The 20733-nt window shown below is 48.8% G+C and overlaps 1 protein-coding gene across 1 annotated transcript in view; it reads right to left on the bottom strand.

The window, feature by feature from the left end:
- Positions 1-20325, bottom strand: part of CUX2 (cut like homeobox 2) — a 276351-nt gene extending 256026 nt beyond the window's left edge. The window contains exon 1 of the mRNA XM_068989833.1: positions 20263-20325. Coding sequence (XP_068845934.1) covers positions 20263-20325 — 63 coding nt within the window. The remainder of the gene's footprint in view (positions 1-20262) is intronic.
- Between the last annotated feature and the right edge of the window lie 408 nt (positions 20326-20733).

Genomic DNA, 20733 nt, shown 5'->3' with positions numbered 1-20733 from the left:
GAGAGCCTACAAACACAGGAGGAACTCTGGAGTCAGACTGACCCTGCTCAGCAACCCTGGGCCAGTAACTTGACCTCTTTGTGCCTCACCTTTCTCCTCTGCAAAACGGTAGCATTAATAGTGTCTACATCACAGAGCTGTTACGGAAATTACATCATTTAAGTGATGGTTTTCTTTTTTAATATTTACTTTTATTTATTTTGCTGTGCTTGATCTACTTGCGGCACATGGGATCTTTGATCTTTGCTGTAGCATGTGAACTCTCTAGTTGCAGCATGTGGGATCTATTTAGAGCGTGGTGTCTTAGCCACTGAATTACCAGAAAGTCCTTAAATGATATTTATTAGGAAGTGCCTAAGAGCTGTGCCTGACACAGAGCCACCTTTGATCAATTATTAAATTTATCACCAAAAACAAAAAAATACAAAAACACACACACAAACCTTTAGCACTCCTTTCATCCCTAACGGTCATGTAAATTCTGCCCATTTTCCGGAATGGTTGCACTGAGGCCAGAGAAGGCAGAATCACCTCCACACCAGTCACTATGTCAGCACAGCTTGTCCCTAGAGTGAAGCTGCTAACTCATATGCCTATGGAGGCTGCACAAACAGCATCAATGGGACAACTGGGCCCAGTGGGGGCTGTGCAAAATAGGAAACCCACTCTCCATTCCCATCCCCATTACACGTCTCAGCTGACCGCTGCCCTGTCTGAAATGCAGGCCCAAGAATGCTAGCTCTTCTGCTGAAGAGAAGCCAGGAACCTCAGTTTTTATGTTGTGACCTCTGATCCGGGCACCCCATATTCACCATTCCCCAACTGCCACACTAGTTACTGAAGCTAATATAGAGTAATGAGTTGACCATCTGATGAGGGAGATCAGCAAGAAACCAGGGAATCAACCGGTGGCCTAGAAAAGCAGCCTAGGCCAGGGATGTCCAAGCAGGAGGCAGAGGGTGCCCAACTCAGCACTGAGTCAGGGAAGGAGGGCTGGGGCCAGCAAAAACAAGGGGGACAGTATCTCAGGCAGAGGAACAGCAAGTGCAAAGGCTGCAAAGTATAAGGAGTGTGGTAGTTTGGGGATAGAAAGGATATAGGAGTTTGGGGAGCAAGACAGAAAGCTGAGGCTGGAGACTATGTAAGCAGCTGGCAGATTTTCAGAAGCTGTAGAAGGGGCATGATCCCATCTCTACTGGGGAAAGGCTGTATGTTTATGCGGAGCCTCTAGACTTCTCTGGGCACTTGTGGGTTAGCAGGTCGCTCTCACTGGAGCAGGTGTGCAGCCCTTGGACAGCCACAGAGAAACCATATGGAAAGCACCCCCTTGAAGGAAGAGAGTTCCTTAGTTCTCTGCCTCCATAGCCTGAAATCATCACTCCCACTACTGAGGAGAGAGGTAATAGGGAGCAGGCATGACAGCAAGGGATAGAATAACATTTACGGAACGCCTGGTACATGCTAGGCTCCAAGCTGAGCCCTTCATGGATTACCTCATTTCCTCTGTACTCTACCCCTATGAGGTGACTATTATTGCTTTCCCCATTTCACAGGTGAGGAAACTGAGGCATGAGGCATGGCTTCAGCACACAGGCAAGAGAGGAGACAACCTGTCGGTCAGAAGCCCCACTCTGCCCCTGAACTGAGCTAGCAAGCTGACGTTTCTTCCTCCTGAGGGATCAAGTTGGGGCTAGGGAGAAAGGCAGGCGCAGCCGCCAGCTCTGAGGAGAAGGACCTGCCGGCTGACCCTGCATTACCCCGAGTTACCACCAATGCAGCAAGATCAATACTTGTGAGCTTGGGGGCTGTGCTGAGCTTTGGGGAAATCATTAAATGCTATACCAAACTAGCCAAAAAATAACTGCATGGCAAGGAGACCGAAAGGAGCTGCTGCTTGGGAGTGTGAGCACACAAATGTACCCAGATACACACTAAGGTGCCTGCACGGACAGTGACGCACACATGAGTGCACACACAAGTCACCCATATGTCGATGCAGATACACAGACACATACTCAAAGACACTCAGAAGGACACGAAGGCACACTCAGATACACAGACACAAACATGCTAATAGCCACAAGGACAGGCACACATATAAATGTGCAAAGACCCGCAAACATACTCAGAAATACACAAAAAAGACAAAGTTGCACACACAGAAATACAATTACATGACCTTCACATCCACCCGTTTATTCACCTGACTGAATTTTTGAGGGCCGACTATGCAGCTGCCAGATTCTGGGGACAAGCTGCTGGGCCCTCATGGAGCTTAGAGTTCACAGAAGGAGGCAGTAGTTAATTAGAGCTGTGTGTGATGCCTGTCATGTTAAGTGCAGTAGAGATGGACCCCACCATCTAGAGCGAGAGTGGGGAAGCTGCCCTGAGGAAGTGACACTGAGCAAGTTCCCAGGGCCAGAGAGGAGGCGACCGGGGATGAGAGGGAACAGCGTCCCAAGCTGGGGAGCAGCAGTGCGCAGGGAGGAGCGGCACAGAGGAAAATGCAGACAGACGCGTGAGTCCGGAGCATGGAGGGCCCCGAGAGCACGGCTCAAGGTCAAGGTCAAGAGCAGAGGACACACTGGAATGAAGCTAGTAGAATTCGGAAGGTGATTCCAGTAAGTTATGTACTAATAAAAAGAGCACCAAAACACAGAGCAAAACTGACAGAAAGGAAGGAAGAAATGGATAATTCAACAATAGTAGAGACTTCAGTAACCTACTTTCAACAGTGGATAGAACATCTAGACAGAAGATCAAGAAGACGTGCACTACTACAGACCAGGCGTGGAAGGTGGAGGCCAGCTGTGCTGAGCCCAGGCCATGCTGGGGCTTCTTCTCCAAAGGCTATAAGGAACCATTCTAAATGGTTCTTAAAGGGTTTTGAATAATCTCACTAGCTTCCACATGTCAAAAAGAGCAGGGTAGGTCAGAGTCTGTGCGTGCGTGCTAAGTCACTTCAGTCGTGTCCGACTCTTTTTGATCCCATGGACTGCGGCCTGCCAGGCTCCTCTCTGTCCATGGGATTCTCCGAGGAAGAATGCTGGAGTGGGTTGCCATTTCCTGCTCCAGGGGATCTTCCCGACCCAGGGATTGAACTCATGTCTCTCATGTCTCCTGCACTGGCAGGCGGATTCTTCACCACTGAGCTACTACCAGCATGCTTCCCAGAGTCAGTACAGGTAAACAAATTGGGAGACCAAAGTCCCGGGAGGAGTGATGGGGCATGATGGGTTGCTGGCTGGCTAGGTAAATGAATGGATAGATGGAAGGATGGATAATTAGATATATGGAGGACTGGATGGATGGATGGATGAAGTCAGCAGGAACAGAAAGTAGATAGCTGGATAAACCACTCAGCTGGGTGGATAAAAATGGGTAAGTGAGCAAATCTATGAGTGAACGGATGATGGCAGATAACTGGACAACCAGCCCTGCCAGACTTCCAATGTATGGGTGGTCACAGACAGAAAGGGAAGAAAATTTCTATTTATCGTGTACTCCAGCCCACGTTCCCAATAATACCCTAGGTAGACATCCAACCCCTCTCCTACCCAACAGGATCTCCACATATGACAGCCAGGACCTGGTTGGACAGAGCACCCTCGTGTGGCCTGTACTCTGATATCCACACCATTTTAGTCACCTCATCTTTTCATGGTCCTTACTATTAAGCAACATTTGAAGACACGCTAGAAACCAGACCCACAAGGCTAGCATGCGAAGAGCCCTTCTGAGAGCATAATTCCAGCCCTGCTGCACCGCCTTGACCCTGTTCCATTTTTGAGGAGGGGAATACAACACCCCTTGGCCACTGTGTACCTGCCATGAGAGGCCTCTAAAACACCAGCTGGCCATCTGCACAAGGGAAATAACCACTCCCTTCCTAAGGAAGCACAGCTACCACTTTGCTGGGGCATCAGGAATGTTGCCATGGAAACCTTCTCCCACCCTCCCCTCCTTGAATGATGTAGTCTTCAATACACTTGTACACACCCAAAGGCTTCTCACCACTAAGACCCTCTCTGGACAGAGATAACACATCAGACTGTCAAAGAAGCTTTCTTTTATCTCTTTTCCAAACATTCCCTCCCTTCCTTCACTGTTTCCTATCAGGCTGAACCCGGGGGGAACCAAGCACACTCTGGATCCTGTTTCTCCACTGCCTGAAACCCTCAATGTCTTCTCACTTTCCTGAGAATATAATCCAGCTGAATCCATCCCCTGCCACGGTCTACCAGGTCTACCTCCCACTCAGACCTCATCTCTCCTACTTTCCCTTCCTTGACCATCCTGTCCCAGCCATACTGGCCTTCCTTCAGTTCCTAGATATGCCAAGGAGATTCCCACCTGAGGGCCTTTGCACACCACTGTTCCTATAGCTGCAAAGTCTCTTCCACCTGAACTTTGCTGACTGGCTCCTCATTTTTCAGGCTTCAGCCTAAATGTTACCTACTCAGTAACCTCCCTGAATAAACAGATGCCCCTTCATCTTGATTTTAGTAACATTTGGTCATTTCATTCCTCCATTCTATCTCAGTAATTACACATTAATCTGTTTAGCTTACTCTCTCTGTGTCCAGCACCTAACACTGTGCTGGGCCCATGGCACATACTAGACAAATATTTGCTATTTGCTGAACACATGTCAGGTTCAGAGAAAAGACTGGCCAGACTAGATTCAAGTGCTTGGTGGCATTGGATACTCCCCAACAATCTGGCCTCCATTTGCTCATCTGTAAAGTGGGGCAACACTAGTGCCTACTGCAAAAGGTTGTTGTAAGGATGAAAGGAGAGAATGGGGTACTGACAAACCAGGGCGGAGACTCCTAGCCCAGCACTGAGGGGAAGCCAGAAGAGTGAGGAGACAGATATCTGAGTATCAGAGGCTATTTCAGAAGCAGCTGTGGCCCCAAGTCTTGCCTTCCAGAAACCAGAGTGATGAGTTAAGTTGAGCTTATGGAGCCAAATATGAAATGTAGGGTATGGGTGATACAGCCAACGAAAGAGGGGCTAGATTTAGCAGTTCAAAAAAAAAAAAAATCTAAAAAACTTTTTTAATAAAGCCTACAGGTCTATCCCCTTCTTTCTTTATCAACGACACGATTTATTGACCGAGGAAGCCATATCGACTAAATAAATCTTGATAATGACCAAGGCAGCAATCAATACCCGCTTATTATCAGCCCGGATGGAGAATTTCATTTTGTGGAACACAGGCCCAACGACAGGGCGTACCACGCAGTTCTGGACTCTGGCGGGTGGGCCAGGGATGGATGGCTGGGTGGTGCTCATTTTCCAGGACAGGAGACAGGCATCTTTCCTGTGTTATTCATAACCTCCCACCTACGTCCCTAACCTATGTCTCTCATGCTTGTGAGTCTGGACTCATTTCCATGAGTTGACAATGATGAGGTGTTTTAAGATGTTTAAAAATAAAGGGGAAAGCACAGGCATAATGACTATAGGTGGGGAACCCTGAGAGCGGGGCAGGGAGTTGGGAGATGGGCTCCGGAAGAGGGACCTCTGGCCCCTAGTGAGTGGAGAGCAGGGACATGAGTGCCCAATGGATCTGAGTCCTGGATTAGAATTGAAGCTCTGCTGCTTGCTGACAATATGGCCTTGAACTTAACCTTCTGTGCCTCCTCAATCTGCTCAACTGTAAAAGCAGGATAGTAGTAGTTTTCTTGTGCTAGGGTTGTGAGAATTAAATGAGATAATATTCGTCAAGGGCTCTAAACACTGTTCAGCGTGCATTGAACGCTGAAAGAACTATTTGTTCAAAAACTGTCAGGACTTCTGCACAGAGGGCCTCCTTCTGATGTTCCAAAGCAAACGTCAAGCCTGGTCTTGCTACAGCCAGCCAAGCGGTATTTGGAGAGGCTGACCTCCCATCCAGTGCCTCTCTGCAAGGATCTGGTCCACCTTACTGCTGGCTAGTGATGACCAGGAGGTGAACAAAAATAACAATGATGATGACAGTGATAGTAAAAGTAATATTAGATGCTCTCATTTCCTAGGAATGACCATGCTCTGTGCTAAGAGCTTTCCACGCTTCACTGCATCAGTTCAGTTCAGTCGCTCAGTCGTGTCCAACACTTTGTGACCACATGGACTGCAGCACACCTCCCTATCCATCACCAACTCCCGGAATTTACTTAAACTCATGTCCATTGAGACTCTGAGACGTGGCTCAGACAGTAAAGCGTCTGTCTGCAGTGCAGGAGATCCGGGTTCGATCCCTGGTTTGGGAAGATCCCCTGGAGAAAGAAATGGCAGCCCACTCCAGTATTCTTGCCTGGAAAATCCCATGGACGGCGGAGCCTGGTAGGCTACCGTCCATGGGGTCGCAAAGAGTCGGACACGACTGAACGACTTCACTTTCATGTCCATCGAGTCGGTGATGCCATCCAGCCATCTCATCTTCTGTCGTCCTCTTCTCCTCCTGCCCCCAATCCCTCCCAGCATTAGGGTCTTTTCAAATGACTCAGTTCTTCACATCAGGTGGCCAAAGTATTGGAGTTTCAGCTTCAGCATCAGTTTTTCCAATGAATATTCAGGATTGATTCCTTTAGGATGGACTGGTTGGATCTCCTTGCAGTCCAAGGGACTCTCAAGAGTCTTCTCCAACACCACAGTTCAAAACCATCAATTCTTTGGTGCTCAGCTTTCTTTATAATCCAACTTTTACATCCATACATGACTACTGGAAAAACCATAGCCTTGACTAGATGGACCTTTGTTGGCAAAGTAATGTCTCTGCTTTTTAATATGCTACCTAGGTTAGTCATAACTTTTCTTCCAAGGAGCAAGCATCTTTTAATTTTATGGCTGCAATTATCATCTGCAGTGATTTTGCAACCCAAAAATATTAAGTCTCTCACTCTTTCCATTGTTTCCCCATATATTGGCCATGAAGTGATGGGACCAGATGCCATGATCTTAGTTTTCTGAATGTTGAGCTTTAAGCTAACTTTTTCACTCTCCTCTTTCACTTTCATCAAGAGGCTCTTTAGTTCTTCTTCACTTTCTGCCATAAGGCTGGTGTCATCTGCATGTCTGAGGTTATTGATATTTCTCTCGGCAATCTTGACTCCAGCTTGTGCTTCTTCCAGCCCAGCATTTCTCATTATGTACTCTGCATAGAAGTTAAATAAGCAGGGTGACAATGTACAGCCTTGATGTACTTCTTTCCCAATTTGGAACCAGTCTGTTGTTGCATGTACATTTCTAACTGTTGCTTCCTGACCTGCATACAGATTTCTCAAGGGGCAGGTCAGGTGGTCTGGTATTCCCATCTCTTGAAGAATTTTCCACAGTTTGTTGTGATCCACACAGTCAAAGGCTTTGGAATAGTCAATAAGGCAGAAATAGGTATTTTTCTCAAACTCTCTTGCTCTTTCGATGATCCAACGGATGTTGGCTATTTGATCTCTGGTTGCTCTGCCTTTTCTAAAGCCAGCTTGAACATCTCGAAGTTTACAGTTCACGTACTGTTGAAGCCTGGCTTGGAGAATTTTGAGCATTACTTTGCTAGCGTGTAAGATGAGTGCCATAGTTTGAGCATTCTTTGGCATCGCCTTTCTTTGGGATTGGAATGAAACCTGACCTTTTCCAGTCCTGTGGCCACTGCTGAGTTTTCCAAATTTGCTGGCATGTTGAGCGTAGCACTTTCACAGCATCATCTTTTAGGATTTGAAATAGCTCAACTGGAATTCCATCATCTCCACTAGCTTTGTTCATAGTGATGCTTTCTAAGGCCCACTTGACTTCACACTCCAGGATGTCTGGCTCTAAGTGAATGATCATACCATTGTGATTATCTGGGTCATGAAGATCTTTTTTGTACAGTTCTTCTGTGTATTCTTGCCACCTCTTCTTAATATCTTCTGCTTCTGTTAGGTTCATAACATTTCTGTCCTCTATTGAGCCCATTTTTGCATGAAATGTTCCCTAGGTATCTCTATTTTCTTGAAGAGATCTCTAGTCTTTCCCACTCTATTGTTTTCCTCTAGTTCTTTGCACTGATTATTGAAGGCTTTCTTATCCCTGCTTGCTATTCTTTGGAACTCTGCATTCAAATGGGTGTATCTTTCCTTTTCTCCTTTGCCTTTTACTTCTCTTGTTTTCACAGCTATTTGTAAGGCTACCTCAGACAGCCACTTTGACTTTTTGTTTCTTCTTCTTAGGGACGGTCTTGATCTCTCCCTCCTGTACAATGTCACGAGCTTCCGCCCACAGTTCTTCAGGCACTCTGTCTATCAGATCTAATCCTTTGAATCTATTTCTCACTTCCACTGTATAATCATAAGGGATTTGATTTAGGTCATACCTGAATGGTCTAGCGGTTTTTCCCTACTTTCAATTTAAGTCTGAATTTGGCAATAAGGAGTTCATGATCGGAGCCACAGTCAGTTACCAGTCACTGCATCAGCACCCCCATAAGGTCTCTATGAGGTAAAGGCTGTATTTAATTCACATTTTACAGATAAGGAAACTAACACTTTGAGAAATCCAGTGAATCACCCAAGGCATCCCAGTTAGGAAACAGCAAGGCCAGGGTCCAAAGCCCATGCTCAAATCATTTCAGGTACTGCTCCCAGGGTAACTGAAATTCAGCAGGAAATTACCTCCCAGAATCATCATCATCATAGTTATTATTACTGCTGTTAATAAAGACCATGAGTAACAACAGTCACCATTTGGGGAAGGCTTACAGCATGCCCAGTCCTAGGCTGTGTCTGTATTGGTTTGTCATTTTTTACCTCTCACAGCCTTGGAGAAAAGTACTTCTATCTCCAGGCGATTGTGAAAGAAAAGCTTTATGAGGGCAAGAACTTGGTCTGTTTTGTTTACTGCTGCACTCCCAGCACTTTACATTGCACGTGACACACAGCAGGTGCTGAATAATGTTCATTAAGTGAATGAATGAATAATCTGTCTCAACAACCCCGGGAAGCTCTATTTTAGACAATAAAACTGAGGCCTGGACAGTGTATCTTAGCCATAAAAGGGAAGGGGAGACTCCAATCCTGACTTCCTGCCTGATTATAACCTAGCAGTCCCAGGGGATACTGAGCAGGAAATCCCCCCAACTCTAGTGACACTGTCCAGAGACCTTGATCCCTCTTTGATGCCTGCTGGGCCAATCATATGGACCCATGAACCAGGCTTTGGGAGAAGAATGTCACCTGGATCCCAAAACATGTTAACTGGCTATCTTGTACCCCCCAACAACAGCCATCTCACAGACTGCAGGAACCTGCTTTGAGTTGTATGTGACTGAGGCCACCAAATCACTGCTAACGGTCCACAGCCTGCCCCAGCAATTAATTAATGGATTTATTAATTAGGATGGGAGCTACTTCCCAGGCCGGAATTGGGGTCACCAGTTTCTAAAGCAAGACTCACAGAGCTAAAGATAAACCCTTGTTCGCTGCGAGTCTGAGGCCTGTGCCCAGTTCCCAATCACAGAGTGAGAGAATTTCAAGAGCCAGTGATGGGTGAAGAAGCTGGGGGTCTGGGAGGAGCTGGGTCCCCCAGGACTGCCTCCCAAGGTAGAGTCAAGGCAGGTGCTCCCACCTTACCCTTCCTGTGCTATTCATCCACTCCATTATCCAAATATTTATTAAGAACTTACTATGTCCTTGCCCTTCTCAGGGAGGAATCTGTGTGTGTTAGTTGCTCAGTCATGTCCAATTCTTTGTGACTTCATAACCTGTAGCCCACCAGGTTCCTCTGTCAATGGAATTCTCCAGGCAAGAACAATGGAGTCAGTTGTCATTCTCTTCTCCAGGGGATCTTCCCGACCCAGGGACTGAGCCCTGGTCTCCTAAATTGCAGGCAGATTCTTTACCATCTGAGCTATCAGGGAAGCCCAGGAAGGAATACAGATGGTAAACAAACGAACAAATAAATACATATTATCACATCAGGTAAAGCAGATAGCAGTAAATGGGGCAGGGGGCGGGAAGGCATTCTGGAAGCTTAGGGAGGACCTCTCCGAAGACATAATATTTAAATAGAGGACTGAATGGAGTGAGACAAAACTAAGGAGACATCTGGGAAATGCAATGGGAACAGCATGTACAAAGGCCCCGAGGTTGGAATATGTTTGGTGTGTTCAAGGAACAGTGAGGAGGCCAGCGTGCTTGAATAAAAAGGGGAGGCATGTCAGGAAACGAGAGCGAAACAACGAAGGGAACGGAGGACCTAATCACACAGTGGGCCCAGGTGAGAACAGGCAACCAGAAAGAGGCAATGCTCAGAGTGATACCACCCAGGTTCCCAACAAGACATAAAAGATAGCTCAACTGGGCACCTCCTATGCACTAGGTGCCTTAGGTAGACGTCCAAACCTCATTTCATCTTTCCTGTAGGAAACTGTGGTCCTTTGAGAAGAAGATACAAAGGCAGGATTATAAGACAAAGAGATTTATCAGGATCAATACCTGCACCCTGCAGGAGGGAGCCAGAATAGAGAGAGGGAGGGAGGGAGGGCGTGAGTGAGAGAAGAAGGAAGGAAAGTTGGTAAGTAAGGTTGGTTGGTTAGTGGAAGCACCCTAGACTGCAGAGGAGTCCAGTGCCTGCAAATGAGTCCCATGTGTCCCAGGAACCAGTCTGCTCCTAGTCCCCGTTACACTCAGTCCCTGGCTGTGGCAGCTGCAGGTGATCTTCAAGGGCAGGATCTGGTGCCACCTGCCCATCACACTCCCTACAGACAAAGATCTGCAAGGTGCCTTCTCAGGGCCACCACTGGAAGGTACCATTGTTATATCCACCTGATAGCTGAGAAAACCAAATCTTAGAAAGAGGAACTAACTTACCCAAGGGACACAGCTAGGAAGAAGCAGAACTGGGATTTGAATCCTGATGGCGCAGTGCCATGATCCCTAGATAAACAGGAGTTGGGGAACTGGGCGTATTTTGCAACAGAATTGGGCTGTATACCTTGTTAAAAAAATAAAAGCAATACTTAAGGCTTGGAAGGAAAGCTATGAGAAACCTAGACAGCGTATTAAAAAGCAGAGATATCACTTTGCCAACAAAGGTCTGTATAGTCAAAGCCACGGTTTTTCCAGTAGTCATGTACAATGTGAGAACTGAATCATAAGGAAGGCTGAGCATGGAAGAATTGATGCTTTCAAGTTGTGGTGCTGGAGAAGACTCTTGAGAGTCCCCTGGACTGCAAGGAGATCAAACCAGTCAATCCGAAAGGAAATCAACCCTGAATATTCATTGGAAGGACTGTTGCTGAAGCTGAAGCTCCAATACTTAGGCCACTTGATAAAAAGAGCCAATAAATTGGAATAGACTATGATGCTGGGAAATGATGAAGGCAAAAGAAGGGGGTGGCAGGGGATGAGATGGTTAGATAGCATCACCGACTCAACACATGAATTGAGCAAACTCTGGGAGATAGTGGAGGACAGAGACTGGTGTGCTGTAGTCCATGGGGTCACAAGGAGACAGATAAGACTTAGCAACTGAACAACAGCAAAGGCTGATACAGTGTTTGAATACTTTACAAAGTACTCACTGAGATAGATTCACTCCAGGCCACACATGTGCTAAATAATCTTATTTTATACTTCATCCTTACTCCCAACTGACAGATGCCAAGAGTGAGCATAAAGGTGGGTCCAACAGGGCTTCCTGGCTCAGTCGGTAAAGAAATTGCTTGCAATGCAGGAGACCTGGGTTCGATCCCTGGGTCAGGAAGATCCTCTGGAGAAGAAAATGGCAACCCATACCAGTATTCTTGCCTGGGAAATCCTATGGACAGAGGAGCCTGGTAGGCTGCAGTCCATGGGGTTGCAAGAGTCGGACACCACTTAGCGACTAAATCACCACCACAATAGCCACTCAGAATCTGTGACCAGCTTCACTGCCTTCCTCCAGTTTCTTGCACGCACTGTTTTTCCACCCACCTCAAGGTATTAGCACATGCTATTCCCAGGGATGCTTTTCCCTGACCTTGTCCTTGACACCTTGACTAAAGGGTCACTCCTTCCAGGAAGGCTCCCTTGATGCTCAGACTCAGGCAGTTTTTTCTGCCACATGCTATCTCAGAATCAAATGTCCGTGTGTGACTAGACACCCATTTGTCCAATAAGATATGCATCCAGCCCCCTCCATTGTCTGTGGGCTAAGTGAGGACTGGCACTCTGTCTTCCGGTTCACCATGATATTGCCAGTATATTATTATTATTTATAGTATTTATGATATTTACTTATTATAATTTACACAATTTTTAGTTATACTGTGAGTGATGAATATATTGGGTTGGCCAGAAAGTTTGTTCATGTTTTTCTGTACCATCTTATGGAAAATCCTGAATGAATTTTTTTGGCTAAACCAATACATTTTCAAAGTGTAGGACAACGGCAGTTATTATTATTAACATTATATAGCACATCTATGTGCTAGGCACAGATTTCACACTTCACATGCACTAACTCACTTAATCCACAATCCTTAAGGAGGCAGATACTACTATCATCCCTATTTTACACAAGAGAGAAAACCGAGGCTCAAAAAGGTTAAGTGATTTGCCCAAGGTCACACAGCTGGTAAGTGGCAGAGCTGGGATAGAGCCAGGTCCCCTGGCTCCAAGTCCTCACTAAATATCTCTGGGAGTGGGAGACTGCAGGGCTTGATTTTGCAGCCCACACTACACACCTCAGATCCCTGGAGCCCATGGACACTCATAATGGACCAACATCTCAAACAGGTGCCCCCAGCCTCTGAGTGCCTCTGCATGACTGCCTCTCTTGAGGAAATCTGCACTCGGCCCGGCTGTCCTGGTGACCCCTGTGGTCTCTCTGTCGGCAGCACCCACGTTCCAAACAGCTGGCTGGACAAGTCAATCGACCATAATGGTTCCCGGGGAGCCACTTACCCCGTCGAGTTTGAGCGACGGCGGCTCGGAGAGTCTTAAGCACTGCTCGGCTCCGGGCTTCTGGGGCAGACAACCAGCTCAGGCCAAAGAGGTTGGAGGATTGATTTTTTTCTCTTTCTTTCTTTTTAATGACAAATGCGTATCTTGGAACTGCTGTTTCATTCAGCTGAAGGATGGCAGAGGGGATGTATAGGGAAAGGACTAGGAAGGAGGGGGCAGCTGCTGGCCCATTTTGAGGGTGACTGAGCTACTGAGGAAAAGCAGAGACAGCAGACTAATCATGCGTCTTCATGAAGCTGGTCAGGGCCTTTCGGTTTTTCTGAGAATGCAGCCTCATCTGACATTTGGCACTTGGAGAATGGCAGCCAGTGGCCTTGACAGGGACCTGCCTCATGGCCCCTGGAGCCGTCTGACCCACTGCAGACGCTCAGCCCAGGGTCTCTGCACCACCGTCCCCTCTGCATGCCATGCCCTCGCTAGGTCTCCTTTCCCTACTGAGCGCAGCCAGAGTGTTGGACTTGTACAGGATACTGGATATCTGAATTTCTTAGGTAACATCTTCTGTATTTTAAATGCTGAGAAGCTTATATTAAAAAAAAGTGTTTTTAAATATTGCACTAATCTGGACAGATACATCCGTGATCCAGACATAGCTCCCAGCCTGCAACCTCTGTAGTCTGAGCTCCCAAGATATAAGACATCACATATAATATTAGTAATATATTAATATAGTAAGCCCCCAATGGAGGAAGAGAGAAGAGAAAAAGTGCCCAGTAATCTCTAAAACAAGCTTGCAAGGCCAGCAAATTCCAGGATCCACTGCTCATTTGGTTTTCTCACTCCTCTCTTCCTCTCTAAAAATACCAACAACAATAAGAAGTAAAACACTTATGGAACAGTAACTGTGTGTCCCAAACTGTGCTAAGCACTTTCACATTTAAAGTGCTTTAATCTTTAAGAACAATCTAAAAGGTGGAGATTACTATTAGTTCCATTTAGAGACAAGGAAATAAGGCTTAGAGAGGTTAAGTGACCCATCCAAAAATCACACAGCCAATAGGTGATGGAGCCAGGACTGGAAGCCAGACAAGGGCACCTCACCATCTTGGCTCCTCCTACTTCCCTCTTGAGGGAAAGGGTAGAGAACAAGTTTCTGGAACTACGTGTGATCTACCCTAACACTCTTAACTGGAAAGGTAAACACCTCAGCCATGCTACCACCATCATTACAAACCTGTAGACCAGACTCAGCAAATGGCCTTCAGGCCAAATCCAGCCCTTCACCTGTTTCTGTAAACTTTTACTGCAACACAACCATTCACATTCATTTTTCTTGTCTATGGCTATTTTCATGCCACGGTGGCAAAACTGCGTGCTTGCAACATAGACCACGTGGTTCACAAAGGCAAAAGCATATTATTATCCGCCTCTTTACAGAAAGTTTGCCAACCCTGATGGCAGACCTAGATGGTTTTTAAAAAGCCTAGAGAGAAGCCACCCCTGGGAAGGTCATGAGGTTGAAACCTTCAGGGAAACACCTTCCTTAAAGAAGGGGAAGCACATTTGCACATTAAAGGGTAGTGGAAGCTTCTTCAGGTGTTTGGGATGAGACCACAAAGGAGCCAGCCATGGAAGATCAAGAGAAAAAGCATCCCAGGCAGAGGGAACTGCAAGTGCAAAGTTCCTGAGGTAAGAATGTGCTTGACGAGGCACCAAAAGACCACTGTGCCTAGAACAGAGTGAGGAGAGGAGAGATGCTGGAGATGAAGTCAGAAGGATAACGGCGGGGTGGGGGGGGGCGCGCGGGGGGGGAGGGCGGGGCTCGACTACCTGGAGTCTTACAATCAGGGGAAAGGACCCTGGATTTTTAAATTAAGTATGATAGGAATTGATTGTTCATATCCTACAGAACACTACAAACCATTTTCTGAAGGGATCCTCAAGGCTTAGAAACCAAGAACTCCATTCCAGACATGATTTTTTTGGTCTCAAAATTCTGCTCAAGAGGCCAATGGCTCCTCATCACTGCCAAAATGGGCCCTGAGGTCATGAAATGGCAATACATTTAACTGGCACACAAAGTATGTCAGCATCCTTCCCTTTACAGCAACCGAGTACAGCAAACCAGATGAGCACAACCAGTCTATGTGATGGATTAAGAAATGGGAGACTTGGAATGTTAGGGGATTCACCCAGGAGTGCTAGAGACTGTACTTCTTAGCTGCTCTTGGGGCCCTTCCCCTCTGCCTACTACTTCCACCTTCCCTGACACCTTTGAAATAAGCCGCTGTCATTAAGAAAGAGCATCCCCCAGACAGAAAAATCAAACAGACGACTGAACCCTGATTTCCGAAGCCAGAAACAAAGGCAGGCCACTACCTCAGTCCCCTTCCCACACTCAAACTCTGCCAGGCTCAGTCTGAGTTAGACAACTGGAAGCCACCAGAAATTCAGCCCTTTCAGAAAGCAACAGAGAAAACCATAGTTTTTGGATAGCCACCTCGACCATCAGTCAGGATCAAATTTAGCACCAGCTGAGGTGCTCACGTTTGAAATTCTATCTGACGGAAGAAAGGTTTCCACAACAGAACGTCAAGTTCGAAGACAGAATCCTCCCTTTAACAGAAGAGTTTAAAAAAAGAAGAAAGAAAGAAAAAGGAAAGGAAAGAAAAAATAAAACACCACCATCATCGGAAAAGCTGTTCCCTCTGGTCAAAATAGCACCGTGCTCATCTGAAATAACCCACCGAGACGCTGATTTGCTTCTTTAGGCTTGTTCGTGGTTTCACAATTTTCTACAGTGAATTCAGGTATTAATAAAAGAAACTTCGAGACCTCCAACAGCAAAAGCGGTCAAGGATGAGACGTTGCTCATTTTTCTTTCAGCATTCAAAGAGAGGCCCATCTTTGGGAAGCAATTTCTGTCGAGTTGAGAAATTCAGAATTTTGGGATGCCCAGAAAAGACTGCTGGGTTCTTTATATAAATTCTCAACACCTGTTTCTAGCTCCTTCTGCAAAATAGGCTCACAGGGTGTGGCTTGCAATGAATTGGAGAGGCAGATGGAATGGGGTCACCCACTGGTTGGACCTGGAAGGGTCCAGGGGGCTGGCCAATTGGGTTTGGTCATATTCACAGAGCTGCTGCTAGAAATCTCCCCTCGTCCCTCTGTCTCCCACCACTCCCTCTCCTCCCGCTTCAACCTCCCACAGCCTTCACCTAATGCCAGTCCATCTCATGGGCCTGGGCCCGGGCCGCACCAAGCCTGGTCTGCTCATGCTCGCACCTCGGCAGCAATTCTATTACAGTGAAGTTTCCAAAGTTAGGATTCCGCCAACAGGGCTGATAGCTTATTTACTGCTGTCATCTAAAGAAAGAGGAATTTTGACACATTGTTAAATGATAGCACATTTAGATAAGTCAAGCTGTCAGAGGCTCTAATGGATGTCTAAACTCTCTGTGGCTGATATGTAAAATTTATGCACTTCAGAATATCATAAGGTTATAATATTTTAATCACATCCACGCTCTTTTCTAAACTTTGAGCTGAGAAAAACATTCCATCAAGTCCCATCTCCCGTATGCCAAGAAATTGAGCCTTCCTAGAAGTTTCTCCAAAACTCCTTACAAAAAGTCCAGCTTATCTCATTTGAGGACCCATCAGTTTTCCTCCCTAAAGGCTCACACCCCAACAGAATTTGCCTTTTCCTCCCAAGTTCGTACAGTGTGATCCTTCCAGTCAACCTCTTTTCTCCCAAGAAACAGATGTGCATTCAGACTGAGCACCAACTCTTGTTAGCTTGATTAACACTCTTTGAAGGAAAAAAAAAAGATATCACGAGAGACTGGACCCAGAGCATCATTAAAAAAAGTGGCAAAGTAAAGCAGAAAAAGAAAATCATAAAGGTATGAATCCGGTTACGACGACTATACACAGAAAAGCCATAAAAAAATACTGCATTAGTAATGTTCACCATAAAGCAATCTTATAACCAAATGAAATATGCCTAGCATTAACTTTGGGATAGAATTTTATTTCTTCTCGTTTCCTGGACTGCCAGCAGCCGAGAGAAAAACCAGCAGCAAAGAAAGAGGGAAGCAGTTTCAGGGATCCTGGAGCAGGGTACCAAATGTCACAGCATCTTCACCATCTTTAAGACTGCTGACAGACTCCCATCCTAGGAAAACAGCCCCACTGTGCCCAGAGATGGCACTGGAAGGAATAATAACCAGACTGCTTCTATATTTGAAAAATATATACTTCCAGAGGCCTGTGCATGGGCCAGTACAAGGTCACCTTTCTTGCCAGTATCGGAGTGGCGCTGGTAGCATGGTCTGGCCTGGGGACATGGGCCGACTTTGCTGCCCTGGCCACTCCAACGCTCAGCGACCAGGCTGCATGAAACCACTGAATTGAAGCTATACACACCTCCTCACACTCACAAACATCCGGGGCCACGGGACAAGTGAGCCCAAAGCTCTTGGCTTGCACGGGGCCTGCAGTGGGGGCCCAGCTTTCCTACCCAGATCTTGGAACGAGCCAGCTGAAGTTTTCCTTTCTAGCTATCTCCCCTGTAAACGGAAAGTGGGAAGGGGAAAAAAATGAAAATAAAAGTGTGGCACAGGAGTCATTAGCGTTATGCACAAGAGATGATCCGAGGCGAAAGTGCTTAGGCTCATAATCCGGTTCCAACAAAAATGCCATCAGTGAGAATATGGGGCTGGGTTGGGGGCGCAGGACTGTTGGGCAGGGGAAAACCTGAACGTTTCAGGACAAGGGTGGAGACCACGGCAGATGTGAGGGCCTCAGTGTTTGTACACCGCTGCCACATGTACCTCTGTTCTCTTAAAGTGTACAGCTTTTCAAACTCCAAAGGGACAACCCACCCCCCACTTAATATCCATGTAAATGAGGTTAACCCTTTCCCCAGAGCCCTCTCCTTTTGTGTCAAACACACCAGCCATTGTTTTAATGAACATATCCCTCCCTCCTGCACCCTAAGTATATACCCTGTGCAGGGAGAGGTCCTGGCTCTATTTTCCCATCACCTGAACAAGGCTTTCCACCACCCCCATCTTCATCCTTTCCAGTTCAAATTTGCTTTCTCACCTCAGCATCTTCTAAAACCCTAACAAAGGGTTCCCAGATCAATGGGAGTCCAACTGGAATCAAGATCTGGGTGACCTCAACAGCTCCACAAAAGACCCCTGAGCCTGAGACAGGAGAGACTTGAGGTTCAACACCCCCTCCACTCCAGCTCAGAAATCAGCCCCCTGGGAGCCGCACCCACCCCTCAGCACCCAGCCCAGGTCTCACTCCACCTCCCGGTAGCAGCCCAAGCTCCCCGGATTGAAAACGAGTTATCTAATGAAAATTGTGTTAACTGACATTCCGGCCAACCGGGAGCAAATACCAGCGCTGTAAATCTCGCCGCGGAAATTTTCTCCAGCCCAGAATAACAATAGGACCCTGCAAAGGGCTTTCGCCAGCCCTTCTGGTTCCTCTCCTCTTGTCTGCCACGTTCTTGTCATTCCTTATGTTACAGAACATCAATCATAAATAAAGACGCTGTCCCCCAGCCGTGCCCGGGTCTCATTTACAAACATTAGCAGGGAATACGATTACCATTGGCCTTCGTGCCAAGCCCAATGTGGCTGCCCAACTCTCTCTCCCATTCTCTCTCTCTCCCTCTCCCTCCCCCATCCCCCACTCTTCCAGAAAGGCCACTTTAGCATCATTTAAAACAGCAACCACAGCTCACAGCCCTGCCCGCCTCAGATGGCCACCAAACTGTAGCCCCAACTCGAGTGAGGACCTGGAATTGCAAGGCACTTGCAGTTATTAACTGCATGCCTGAGTGCCCCGATTTTCTCTCCAGCTCACTGGCTTTGAAGGAGGGGGCCTGCGGGGAGTGAGGGGTTAGAAAGGAGGGGGGTTGGGAAGCCACCAGGAGGAGGGGGGCACTGGAACCACTTATCAGAAGAAACTTAACGAGATTTGCAGGCGGATTAAAAAAAAAAAAAAAAGCGGGTCCTTTTTTATCTCCAGACTGATGCTCTCCCTTCTTCCAAGAATGTCAAGGCCAAGGCAGGATGCTTTAATCTCCCGGTAACCAACACCACTTCCCCGCCCCTTGTTCCCACCGCACCTCGGTGAGACTCCTGGGATTGGGGGCTTGTCAGGAGCATCCTGGAACACCTGGGAAAGGACAGAGGCTAGCGTTGTGCCTTCTGTGCGCAGTTCTCTGCGAGATTCCACCCCGCGGCCCAGTCTCCTATTGGGTCAGCAAGAATAACCCCCAAATCTGGAGGAGACACACAGACTCCCAGAAAAAGGTGGAACGGGGATAAAGTGCTGGAGTTTGGAAGGGAGTCGCCCCAGGGAGGGAGAGGGAAAAGAGAGAGAAGAGACTAGAGAGAGGAGGAAAGAGAGGAGTGGCCGAGAGGAAAAGCAGGAGGCAGAAAACAGCGAGGGAATCTTCTATTTAAAAGTTCCAGTGGGCCGGAGAGCCCGAAGTCACCTGCTCTGCGCAGCTCCCGGCTCTCCAAGGCCCCTGAGGCAGGAGCGCAAACTTGCGCGCGCCCCGGGCCCATCACCACCGCCAGTCCCCACCTAGACTTGGAAAGAGGTTGGCGAGGGGGATAAAGCAAGAGGCAAAGACGAACCCCGAGAACCCGGCCCGAGGAGAGATCTGCCGGTGCAGGCGGCCAGTCCGGCGGCGGCGGCTGCAGCGGCTGGGGCGGCAGCAGCGGCCCCTGGGTGGCGGCGCGTCCGGGCTGCGCAGCTAGGCGGGCGGCAGTGGCGGAGGTGCTGGCGGGCGGCGGGGCGCGGAGCCGCCTCCTAGCCAACCCCGGATGCCTCCCCCCCACTCCTCCTCCTCCTCCTCCCAGCCGCCAGCTCCCTCCCTCCCTCGCCCGAGCCCCAGCCGGGCGCGGACAGGCACGCGGCGCGCTTCGCGGCCTCCCCGGGCGCCGCGAAGTTGGGAGGCGCGCAAAGTGCGGCGCAAGGGGGGTTGCCCGAGGTCCCGCCTGCAGCCCCCTGCCTGGGACCGCAGACCCTGCCTTCCTCGCGCCTCACTCCGCCGCTCACCCGGCGGCTCGCTCCCCGGGCCATGGGCTCACTAGCGCTTCTCCATGGTCGCAGCGGCTAATCGATGATTGAACCGAACAAAGAGCAGCGGCGAGATCAATTCCTAATACCTATCGATAGGCAGCGGGCAGTCGAGCCCCTGCGAGCTCCAGCAGCCGCCGCCCGCCTCCCCAGGGCGCCCGACCGCCCTCCCGGGGACCTCCCCAGTGCGCCCAGGGCGCGCCCGAGGGCTCCCCACGGCCGCGCGGCCGGTGCTGCCCGCACTAACCTGGAGTCGCCGTAGATCAAATCGCTTCCAATATTGAAACATCGATCCCACATTGGCGGCCATCTTGGGGGCTATTCGAGACGCACACACACAAGAGTTTGGCTTTTCTCAATGGCTGCACTCAATATCCGGGCTGGACTCCCCCCAGCCCCGGGGCCGCCGCCGGCAGTCCGGGCCCTGCGCGCCACCGCCCGGGGCCCCTCGGGCGCCCCCCGGCCTCCTGCCACCCGCTGCCCCTCGGCGCCGCCGCGCCGCCGCCGCCGGGCCCGGGAGCCGCGCGCCCCCCCCGACCCCCGGAGGGCGCGGGAGGAGGGCGCGGGGCGGGGAGCTCGGCGCCCGCCCGGGGGAGGCGGCCGGGGATGGGGTGGGAGGAGAGGAGTAGGGGGGAGGCAGCGTCTCCGAGAGGCGCTGGCGCCGCCGCTGCCCTGCCTGCAGCCGGCTCCCGGGCCCGCGGAGCGCTCGTTGCATCTC

Source organism: Capricornis sumatraensis, chromosome 17 (genome assembly GCF_032405125.1).
Source record: "Capricornis sumatraensis isolate serow.1 chromosome 17, serow.2, whole genome shotgun sequence".
NCBI classification, from domain to species: domain Eukaryota; kingdom Metazoa; phylum Chordata; class Mammalia; order Artiodactyla; family Bovidae; genus Capricornis; species Capricornis sumatraensis.
This window is presented reverse-complemented; position numbering and strand designations above follow the sequence as displayed.